General features: G+C 32.6%; 2 protein-coding genes across 2 annotated transcripts in view; one reads left to right on the forward strand and one right to left on the reverse strand.

The window, feature by feature from the left end:
* The window catches only part of LOC125054508 (SEC14-like protein 2), a 28,350-nt gene that overhangs the window by 8,530 nt on the left and 7,123 nt on the right, over positions 1-12,697 (reverse strand). Inside the window, exons 2-4 of the mRNA XM_047656457.1 lie at positions 4,864-4,933; positions 3,057-3,100; positions 2,809-2,929 (exon numbers count right to left, since the gene is read on the reverse strand). Coding sequence (XP_047512413.1) covers positions 2,809-2,929; positions 3,057-3,100; positions 4,864-4,933 — 235 coding nt within the window. The remainder of the gene's footprint in view (positions 1-2,808; positions 2,930-3,056; positions 3,101-4,863; positions 4,934-12,697) is intronic.
* LOC125054506 (armadillo repeat-containing protein gudu) lies at positions 5,208-8,959 on the forward strand. The gene is made up of 6 exons (XM_047656455.1): positions 5,208-5,909; positions 5,973-6,279; positions 6,369-6,714; positions 6,790-7,173; positions 7,915-8,129; positions 8,776-8,959. Exons 1-6 carry the CDS (start codon positions 5,311-5,313, stop codon positions 8,905-8,907), a joined length of 1,983 nt encoding a protein of 660 aa, XP_047512411.1. The 5' UTR covers positions 5,208-5,310; the 3' UTR covers positions 8,908-8,959.

A 12,697-nucleotide genomic window follows, 5' to 3' on the forward strand; every position in this document is an offset into this window, starting at 1 on the left:
TTTAGTTCAATAAAAATAACTATCTAGTATAATAAAAAATAGGGGTTGATCGCAGATAGGTAACAATTAAGGGTTGTATGTATTTTTGTATGCTGTATAATTAAAAAAAAAACAAAAATAAAATTTAAAAAATAAAATTTTGGGGTGGGACCCTGTATCACTTAAGGGTTTGAAAAGATATATAGTAGCCCATTCTCAGTCTTACTAAATATGCGTAAAATAATTCATAAGAATAGGTCCAGATGTTTCGAAGGAGTATGGGAACGAACATTGTGACACGAGAATTTTATATATTTAGAGTTTTTTAAAATCATCAATAGAAAGAATAAAAGTAACGTAAAAGCAACAATTTTAAATAACCTTCGAACTCAACATCGGAGTAGCCCAGTGGTACTAGTATAAGTGTTCCAAATAAGATAAATAAATATTGTGTAAGATTTTTTTCGCTGCTAACAAAAAATTTGATGACCTTGTACATCTGACCAGTTCGTAGATTGAATCTCTATTAGGACAGCTATCTCGACTGGTTTACAGAAACAGAATCTTGACAATTCATAGTATCTTTTAAAATCGGGGTGAGAAGAGATATTCGAACGAAATACTTCGAACTTATAAAAGCATATTAATACTGACCATGTATAAATATATCGTTTATTAAAAACTAAACATAACAAAATAAACTGCTCAAATATAAGAGTATTTCCTTCAACTTCGATTTTGTTCCCTTGGGAGTAGAGACTCTTGGGTCGTGGGGTTCATGTGCACAGGCACTGTTGGTGTCTGGGAGATAGTACCGCAAGGAATAAGTATCTCAATACAGCGAGGAAATGTTGCCAGCGTTAAAGGTACACTGCCACAAGGACCAAACTTTTTAAATTTGTTTTAATTTTCTTTTTAATTATTAAGCTATTACATAGATTTTATCGCGGGCTTTGAGCGCGGCGACCGAATCAAGAAATTCCGTAACAAAATAAACCTAACCACGATGACGTAATATAGGTGCGGCCAATACGCGTTAGAGCGGGACAAAATGCATACTGCGTCTCACTTCGGTTTAGCGTGATCGGATAGGCATGCTAGTCTGAGTTTGGTAGAGTGGTAGATTGAATTAGTATCAACGAAAAAACTTGAATTAATATCAAAGAAAAAAAAAATACTGAAAAAATAAATAAATAATTTTATATTGCATAAGTTTATAAAAAATGCTATGCAATAGCTTTACCGCGGCAGTCCCCGAGTGCCACACGTATTTTTGAAGTGAAACTTCTTTATCGGGGTTGGAAAAAAATTTAGTGTAACATTTTTTCGTTACGCGTCACATTTTTCCGTTACGCGCCATCTTTTGAAGTGAAACTTCTTAATCGACGTATGGGAGAAATTTTGTAGCAGGTTACGCGCCATGTTGCTTTTTGAAGTCAAACTTCTTTATCGGCGTTGGAAAAAAATTTACACACATTTGTCACATTATTCGGTTACGCGCCATCTTTTTCTTGTCCCTACCACGGTTGATCCGAAGAGATTCGAAGCCATTAGTAACAAAAATATATAATAACGATAACAATGATAGTAATACTAATAATTAATACTATACTAAGTTAAAATGAAATAATTGTATTTGTATTCATGTCTATGATAATAAAAGCCTTTTGTTAAACTTTATCTAATTTAACTTTATTTAACCAATTTCTGTAAAGTTGCATATAGTAGATCATTTTTCGAAAAATAAGGTCATAAAGACACGCACACATTTTTTTTATTATTACTATATAGGTTAAGAAAATTGTAAATACTGTATTGATTGTTATGTATAAATTACAAAGACAAACTCAGAATATTTAACCAAGGCAAAACAAAGTTTTAGACAGGATAATTATTTCGCAAGAAATTAAAAATCAGTCAGTCAATCAGTCAATAATTTTATATTTTAAAGTTGTTTAATTTATTTATTTATTAAAGTAGGTTACGTAAATAACTAAGGAATAATCACAAGGTTGTGAACAACATATTTCACGGCCCCAAAGGTATTTGACCGCGTCACCGGACATTGATATTTAGATAAATCTATACGCATGTTGTTTTTGTTTCATTATCATTACGTGAATTTTTTCATTGTTTCGTAAAAATGTGTTTAATAAAATACGTAACAAATTACTTTATTGAGCTTTAATATCACACTATTTTAGGTAAGTATTTTTTAAACGGTTTTATTTAGCTCACCCCGTTTGTTTTATTTATTATTCTTGGGTCAAATTTATTTTAAATTAAACTTTACCGTCTATTTTTAGCTCCGTAGAATTCTGACAGATATAATTTTTTGACATGTCAGAGATTACAAACCTTTTAGCTGTCACGTAATGTGCCCGGCTAACATTACGTGACAGCTAAATTTTTTTTTTAAAAGGTTTACTAAACCTGGAATTAGTAGGCAGTGATACCAGCTAAAGAATAAAATAAAGTTAATTCGATATATTTTTGAATTAGGTCACGTAAGTAAATATTTAGATTTACCTTTATGTAGGTAAATATAAAAATATGTAGCATTTTATTTTTGATTGCCCTCAAATGGGTCAAATTAGTCCCTTTTTCGGTGGAGAATTTTTTAGTAGTAACACTTATGAAATGTCAGAATTCTACGGAATGAAAAATCAAAGTTTAGACACTGCTAAAACACAATTTAAATGTCTCGGCTGTCAGCAATGTCAGGCTAAATAGAAACTCTAAATAGTAATTAACAGCTTTTCTGGCTTTGCAAATTGAGCAAGGTTTGTTGTTTCCGATTTTTTACGACAAAATGAAGATTGGACTTACTAGGAGAGCCTTCCTTATCAAATCCCGTGGTACCGCTTGGAAAATGTTTTTCCAAAGCCTCTGGGGCCTGCCATGATTGTAGCGTAGTGTCTATGCCCCATTTTTCCCGCCATATCAAGGACTGAAAAATAATATATTTATTCACAAAATATTTAAATGGTATAGGTACAAGTTTTTTTTACAATTATAGCCTTATAAATTTTGTATCATTTGTTTTTGATAAACCAGCATTCATTCATGATACTCACGTCTCTGAGCATTTTTTCCGCTGCTTCCGGGTCCCATTGTCTTGCTGCAACAAACAATACCATTATTATGCGTGCCTCTTAATTTTGCACTAAAAAAACTATATCACGCACAAAAGTGAACAAAACTTATAAAAATACGTTTTTCAAAGACAAAGGACGAAATATAGGTATAAATTGATGTTTCGAGTACCTTTCTTAAGTTGCTAAATTAATTGCTATACAAACTCGTCACCTACCTATGTAAAATATACTTAAGCATGATCTGTGGTTAGCTTATAGTCTATGTTTCGTTAGGATCGCGAAAATTACAATGTTTTTAATACCAAACACTCCCCGTGTTGATAAGTTGTTAGTTGATTATCGAATATAGAGTTAATGCATTATGTTGGTAAAAATTTGATTCTTCTGTCATTGATTTATGTTCCAGTTCTGAGTAGTCATAGCATATACCGAAAGTTAGAATGTGTTGGCTATGATATAATTTCATATATGTGAAGAGATCATCTTAAATATTAACAAGGTTAATGGGTTAGAAATGAGAGCACAAGAAGTTTATGTTTATTATCTATGTTTTAGATTAATAAATTCAATTAGGTACCTAAACATTTATAAAATCATTTATGTTTTCAAATATTTTAATCAGGATCTTATATATACTAAAACAAAGTTATGTAAAATGCGATAATTGCCATAGAAATGTGTTATAGATTAGAATTCTAAACTCCATCTGGACATCTGCGACTACAGTGTGATGAGTCAGTAGTGAGTATATAAACAAGAACTTAATATCAGCTGGGGACTTCGGGCCGGCCAGTGGTTAGACTGGTCCTTCAGCACATTTTCCTACCTCCACAAGTTTATATATATGGTTTAAAAATCTATGGAAATTGGAAAACATAGTCGCCTACTTTTTATTTCGATAATAACTTTTATCATGCTTTCTCAACTACTTTTAAATAGTACATTATACATATTATAACATATTATATCTGTTATAATATATAATAATACGTTAATGGTTTAATGATAGAAACTCTGCTAATACTCATTAACCTTTAGCATAAGATAAGATACTAGAAATAGTTCTATCACAAAAATAATATTAATAAAGAAATAAACAAACCGTTCACTAACAAATGATTGGAAGAAATAGTTATTTTTGGTTTTGATTGAGTTTAAGATGCCACGACATTAGCTTTTTATTAATGTTTAAAATATTCAAATTATATAGAGAAACACGACTTGAATGTTCAGGATTTATTAGAGTCGACATATCGTAAAGTTCATGTATTGACATGTGTGACGTATTTGCGGTTCGTCTCCTAGTATAACCGTTTTTCTTAAATTAGTTTTAACTGCAGTTAAACTTTCTCTATTCTGACGAATAAGAGCCGTTCTGTTACTCAGTTGGGCTCGCATTGGGTGCATATACCGTGTAGAATTCCAGGGTTTGATAAAGCATAGATAATGTATGCCCTTTGCCTATGCAATATACTGAGGGGTTATCCACCTGCTGGGGTGATAGACATTATAACTCTAGACTAATGTAATTTAAACTTGTATTAAGTTTCAAGAGCTGTCCAGTCATTCATCATGTTCTTTATAAGGCTTGTAAATGTTCAGTAAAGTCAAGATTGGGATCATTACGGTAAAAAAATGGGTTTAAAAGGCACTTTTACTTCCGCGATAAAGAGTATAGAGCATAGATATAGCGAGATTTCATAAAAAAATATGAATAATGCTTACTTTCTATTTTTGTGGCATTTTACATCATTTCAAAAGCCTTAGTGAAAAAGTCATTACTTACCTCTCAGCCACCTTAGCAAAAACTGGTCATTATGTTCTGGTTTCAACACATCTTTGACGCTTCTGCGGAACTGCAAAAGATAAAAATAATAAAACATTTAGAAATACAAAAACGTGAATTAAACTCAAGAGATGTTTGAGAGACATTGATACTATAATGATAAGTTTATTAATTTAAGGCCATGTTTTAAATAAGTATTTTTGCCAGAATAAAAATCAATTAATCTATTACACAGCGTAAGAGTATTACTTTGGAAATAAATTTATTCGCTTTCATACACATTTTACTTGTTTTCACACACATAGTTATCTGTCGGATGAGACACGCAGTCGCACTATGGTCTTTTGTAACCATAGCTACTAAAATATTGACAAATCAAAAGTCAAGATTGCTTAGTTTATTTTGAGGAAAGTAACTTTTTAATTTAGATCTCATTTATTTTTGAACATGGCTGAAGGCGATAACGTATCAACGTTCAGCGCCGATGGTGGCCAAGATACTGTTGGTTTACCCAGAATAGTAATGGTAACCGAGGGTGATGACACTTCAGCCTCATCTGCCTCGTCTACCTCATCATCCGAAGATAACTGGGGGGATCTGATAAAGTCTTCTGAAATTCCTCCAGAATACTGGCACATACAAAAACTTGTGAAGTATATGAAAGCCGGTAACCAAACAGCTACTATGGTGGCACTCTCCTGCTTAAAAGACCACGATTTAACAGTAGAAGTGAATCAAAGAGCTATACAAGAAATTGGTGGATTAGAGCTTCTAGTCAATTTGCTTGAAACACGAGACTTATGCTGTATAGTGGGCGGGCTTGCGGTTTTGAAAGATATAACCCCGAATATGGACATTAGGAAAAAAGTAACAGATCTTGGCGCTATACCGTTACTAGTTGGCTTGTTATCAGATCCCGCAAGAGATGTGCAGATATTAGCTGCTGAGACTATTGCAAATCTAGGAAAAATTCGTAAAAGTAGAAAATTTTGTCGAAAATTCGGAGGACTGCCCAAGCTAATCGACTTGCTGGACATTAAAGAGAAGTAAGTAGCTATCAACATACGTCTTTGTATTATATTCTTCAACCAAGCCATGTTATGTTCCAGATATTTAATAACACCACGAGAGGAACTAACCCAAGACGAGTTACAGTTTCTTGACATCGCAAGAGCTGGGGCCAAAGCTCTTTGGTCTATGTCATCGTCACAAAGAAATAGAGAAGCAATGAGAAAGTACGGAATGATACCATTGATAGCAAGAATGTTGAAAACAATTCATCTTGATGTGGCTATTCCAGCCGTTGGGTTATTACAAATGTGCGCTAATGAAACGTCCTTCCAACTTGCTATTCAGACCGAAAAGATGGTAACAGATCTAATTAAACATTTAGCTAATGAGGATAAAGATTTAAAGGTCAGTAAAAAAATTGACTATATTTTTTTTTATTTCTTGTACTATGCTAAAAATACAGGTTTCTTATTAAATTTATCTGGCTTTTTAAGACATACTGCAGTTTAGCAATCTTCAAATGTGCAAACGATCCTATTACACGAGATATGATACGTGAAGCAGGTGCTTTAGAATTCTTAGTAGAGGCCGCTCAAGATAGCACAAACAGAGCTAATAAGCCACTACTGGCGGCTGTGACCGGTGCCTTATGGAAATGTGCTAACAGTGATGCAAGCGTAAGGAAATTGGACACGCTTGGCGCAGTTCCGATACTTGTTAGATTACTCGACGACGAAAACGATGGAGTTCTTACAAATGTTGCTGGAGCACTTGCTGAGTGCGCTAAATACCCACCGAACCGTGATAAGATTCGATCATCCGGTGGAATTCCTATGTTAAGTATGAAAGCTTAATATTATAAAAATACATTTACATAATTACTTACTACCAGCTATATCACAAATTTTTTTTCAGTACATCATCTGAATAACACATACAAGCCGCTGTTAGAGAATGTACCTTTGGTGTTAATGGAATGTGCAAAGGAGCAGAATTGTATGTATGAGATCGATGAGCTTGATGGCGTAAGGCTAGTTTGGTCACTTCTAAAGAATGATTCTAAGAAAGTACAGACAAACGCTGCGCTAGCATTAAGCCCTTGCGTTCAAAATGCAGCTGATTCTGGTGAAATGGTTCGATCCTTTGTTGGGGCTTTAGAACTGACGGTTGATTTATTAGACTCAGATGATCATAATGTCCTGTCAGCAGTATGTGCCGCTATTGCAACAATTGCAAAAGACAATGAAAACTTGGCGGTAATTTCTGACCACGGTGTTGTTGGGAAACTGTCTAAATTAGGTACGGTTGAAATCTTTCTTGTTATCGTCACGGTATGCAATTAGACGTAGATAAACTTAATGCAGTAGTCATTGTAGCTCAAAATGCGCTTGATATGATGTAGACAAAAAAAATTATTTAACACAATCTTACAATTATGATGGCCGACATCCTTACAGTACCAATTACTAAATATAAGACAAGTACCAGCATTTTAATTTTGATTCTGTCATAATGTTTTATTTATCTAGCCTATGCATTGCCTATTTACGTAATATACAACTAAAAGTGATTTTTATAAAACTACCAGAAAACCTTTTGCTATACATTAATATTTTCTAAATACGTTGATAATGAAGTACAGGATAATGAAAAAGAATAAAACAAATATCTTAGTTCTAACAAACATTGAGTTGGTTAAAATTTACTATTCTACTAAAACATTGTTAATTAAATCCATCATGATCATGATCGAATAATTAAAATTCATAAAATAAAATAAATGTAATTAACGACAAAAAGTTCTATATAAAAATATTACGTAAGTTACATATTTTGCGTGGCAGTAAAAAAATTATTTTGGTTGATATTTCAACGATAAAGATGCAGTTAAAAATACACTTATTATTGACCTTGATTTCCATATTATTTTCCTTGTATGTTCTGTAAAATGTAATCTTTATTACAAATTGAATGAAAAGGAACTATCACAAACTTATGGAAGAATATGGCACTATCTTAATAATACCTTTTCTTTTTCAGTGAGTACTACAGATGACCACCTTCGCGCCAATTTAGGTGTTGCCATCGCGTACTGCTGCGATTGGGCACAGAACCGACAAGAATTTGGCAAACGGGGTGCCATTACACCACTCGTCAACTACATGACCTCAAGAGACCCCAATGTCCATAGAGCTACTGCTCTAGCTCTCTATCATCTATCGTTCTATTCTGTCAACTGTGTCACTATGCATGCGGTAAGAAAGTATTTGTAATAATTGAATGTTATAAAAATAGTAATCAGATTAAAGTAGACAAAATAAAATTATATGATTTTTTTTCTTACAATGATTTGGGTCAATGAACTTGTATCCAGGTTATGGCAATAAATTAAAAAAAAAACTACATTAAACCTTTTCCTATTTTAACCAGTACAAATTACATTGAAATTGGTTAAGCAACAAGCGACAGCTATGAATCATGAGTATTTTGATTAATAAAGCAGTGACTTCACAATTTTTTCTAGGAAATATTTCTAATAATTATTTCTCTAATTTCCGCTATTTCATAAACTATAATTTACAACAGTATCTATCATTAATAACTAATATATAATGATTTAATAATAATTCTAGATTTTGTATTACAAATAGGTTTTTAATCGAATCACTATATGCAGAAGTATATTTTTTATTATTTTGGCGAAATTGCCAACATGTAATAAATACATAACACAGATCCATAAGCCAATCACAGTACCGAATAGTATGTTTTTAAGCTTTAAATTACATTTCTTAAACTAAACAGAAAAAATGATTTAGTACGTTTTTTACTGAATTAAATTATAGTTTACGTCCTCAGAATTTATTCATATAAAATGTGAATATTTATTACGTTTTGCAGGCTGGTGTTGTACAATTTCTTTTGGAAACAATAGGCTCCAAGGATCCGATCCTGCAAGAGGCATCTGCTGGTTGCCTTTGTAATATTCGTAAGTTGGCACTCGCCACGGAAAAAGTCAAACTTAAACAATAATTGCTTTGTAAATCTTATAAGCTTTGTCATTTTAATTAAAAATTTAGAAGTATTTTGGGTTTCATTACAATACAGATTGGAATATAATTTTATGTTATAAAGTTTCATCGGTAAGAGGTATTTTAATGGAAGTCGGAATTTCACAAGCTTCTCAAACAATGTTTCAGTGAAACACTCTTTATCACATTATAAAACAAGGCAGAACCTAAGTTCATGCGCTAGTTTTATGATTAACCGACATGATAACTCTATCGGACATCATATTGCGTTCTTATTTTAAATAATAATATTTTAGTCGAAACCAACTCCAGGGAAGTAAATACAGATAATACAACTTTTTCTACAGCTGTGGTACTTTTTGACATTTAACACCTTTTGTCTTCAGACACCGTGACCACGCACGCTGTAAAGCACGCAAAACGTCGGAAATTTTTTAAATTATATAAAATAATTGTAAATACATAACTTCAATCTGGTAAAAAAGATTTTTCATTAAATTTTTAATAGTTTTCTTAAACAAACTACAAATAGTATGGTTGAATTAATGATACTGTAAAAAATCAATGTACCGAACGAACATTCAAAATATGTACATTAAAAAAAGTTCAATTTCCTCCACGGGCGAATCGCTTAGTATTTTACAAGAAATTAAAAAAAAATCTGACTTACTCAAGAACCGAACAGATTTGGACTTTTTCCAAGATGGACTCCTAACTACGTAAGACGTGGCTTCGGCATTTATAACTACCAAAATTCTCCAATTATTACCAAGAACAAGACTTGGCTGTATGGCCTTAAGTCCTTTGCCTTTCCCATTAGGGATAAATTAACATCATCATCATCAACCGAACAGATTTGAACGAGTTATACACTTTTACCTATTTTGCTAGTCGATTAATTTACTTGGTTCTTGGTACCAATAAATAAAATACCTAATCTCAATAATAAAATTTGTAATAATTTTTATATTTGCTAATAAAATTAAAAATATTTCATCACAGCTCAAGTTAAATTTAAATAGAAATTTGAGAATTTAGACTCGTATTAGTGGTTTTTTCCTATTAGAGCCAATTTTAAGACATAATTCTTTTATTCAGTCCTCTTGACTAAATGTAAACAACAGCTGTATTATATCACTCATCAATCAATTTGTACCAGAAAATAAAAATTCCTACCCTTTAATAAAAACTAAGTGTCATTGCAGTCTTTTAGCTTACTCTTCAAATTGTATTTACATTGATGAGAAGAGTTCCTTGAGTACTTCTGTCACAAAAACAATTGAGACAGAAAGAACCACTTACAACACTTAAAACACTAGTAAATTTTTCACCTGTTATTGATGTGATGTATTCCGTACTTCCGTCGTATGCGCAGCTTTAGGCCTCATGTCCACTTTGCGCAAGAGTTGCGCAAATACCTTGACCTTGCTTACGGTAATTTTGCAACGCTATGTTTACTTCGCTTATCCTCGTTATGATTACTGTGCAATATTTAACAGCTGATATTATCATCTCTATAGGAAAGCTGCTCTCATCTCTGAGGTCGTAGGTTCGATCCCCGGCTGTGCACCAATGGACTTTCTTTCTATGTGCGCATTTAACATTCGCTCGAACGGTGAAGGAAAACATCGGCTTGCCTTAGACCCAAAAAGTCGAAGGCATGTGTCAGGCATTGGAGGCTGATCACCTACTTGCCTATTATATTGAAATGATCATGAAACAGATTCAGAAATCTGAGGCCCAGACCTAAAGAGGTTGTAGCGCCACTGATTTATATTTTATAGGAAAGCTGCGATATAGATATTTTAGATGTGATGATTATTTATATGTAAACGAGTTTCCCGCGAACTTCATTTCGCCTTAATATAATTTTTTTAACCTCTCCATAAAAACCTTCTTCAAAGTTCAAGGAATGAAATTATTAAAACATACTCGAAAAGGTCCAGCAGTCTTCGAGATTTACGTTTAGGAAGACTTGGCAATAATTTTTTATTTATATACCTTTTAACTACGTATTAAATTTCCCAAATTAAATAGGTGGACGAATCTGCATGACATCCGACTAGTGTGCAGAGTTCGTGAATTTGTAGAGATAGAAGCTTGGCTGATTTTTTAGTGGGTTTATATTCAATATTACCTATTGCGTAACGAAAATGGTGCCTACTAAACATATAAACTGTTTCATAATGAATTTTTGGAGATTAAATTATCTATAATGTCAATCGACAATTATTCAGTGAATATTTTGATAACTATCAGATGCGTATAATACCTATGTTTAAAGTATGTAATAACTAATAATAAAACAAGAAGTTTTTTTTTGGACACTCCCAATGCCAGAGGGCTCGCGAATGCGTTGCCGGCCTTCTAAGAATTGGTACGCTCTTTTCTTCAAAGACCCTAAGTCGAATTGGTTCGGAAATACTTCAGTGGGCAGATGGTTCCACATAGTGGTGGTGCACGACAAAAACTGCTTTAAAAACTTGAGAGAGAGTTGTCGAACCAGCTAATATATATTTTTTTGAATACAATTTGAAAAGGTTAAGTGTCGTGGTCGAGATTATCAGTTTGAACCCTGGCGAAAATGTTACATATACTGTTTGCATGATACGAGTATAAAGAGCCCATTAAACCTTCACGGTAGAATCGCCTTTTTACAATAGAGTAAATTTTCTATTGAAATTTTATAAAAATCTATTTTGTTTGGGAACCAAAGAGATTAGAACGGATTATTAAAAAATAATTTAATTCATTCCTACTCGATTACAAACTCAATTAAAAACAAAATACTTAATCTCATCCAATGCATGCATTATATATACGTTATCATAATTATAGATAATACACAGAGATAATAAAGAAGATAATTACTATAAAAACAAGGTTATTCATACTTGAATGTGTCAAACATCGTCAATATTAAACGTAAAATCCATTTAAATATGTTTAAACTTGAATATTTAGGTTTTATTGTAATATATTAAATTAAAATCATTCCATTAATTTTATCTTTACGCGCTAAAATTCAGAATAGGAACTAGAGATGTAAATTTAGTATTAAAACAAATTTCTGTTGTTAATGAATTTTACAGTTGTTACTCGCAATTCAATATGCTGTTATAAACAAATAATTATGATTATACAATACGTTTTATATAAATAATCACGTCTTCAAATAGTAATATAGTTCCTCACAAATAAGGGCAACGCGTAAAACGCAACCACACGAGGGACGACCAATCCTTTTTTTACAAGGATTTCAAAGCCTGAGGATGTCATATAGACCACAAGCCCATGAACAAAAAATACCTGTGAAATGACCCAACCTGAATTACGCTTAGAAGGCTGTTACTATATCTGAAAATAGCTCTGAGCACTATGCCGTCATTTCTGAGCGGTACATGTGAGTACGTGAGTGAATGGACTTTCTCAGGTACAATGGGGTAATTTCGACTAATTATTAATGTACGGCTTTGTTATAAGTGTATAGATGATTAAAAATAAATGTCGAAAAACCTAGTGCCGTACAAAAGTGATGGTGCCGGAAGTCGGTGCAAATTTTTAATTCGACGACAGTTGCAGAAGCAATATAGGTCATTTATTACTGTACGGCATTTGTGTGATTCCTTTTGGACACATATACAGATACTTTACCCGTAAACGCCGTACATATTCCCAGCGGAGCGGTCGAAAGCCAAGGGTCGCAACATATGTCTGATTAGCATATAGGTGATGATGATATGAAACAACATAAAATTAAATGATCTTGAGAGTACTTCACAAATAGATAA

Source organism: Pieris napi, chromosome 12 (assembly GCF_905475465.1).
Source record: "Pieris napi chromosome 12, ilPieNapi1.2, whole genome shotgun sequence".
Lineage (NCBI taxonomy): Eukaryota > Metazoa > Arthropoda > Insecta > Lepidoptera > Pieridae > Pieris > Pieris napi.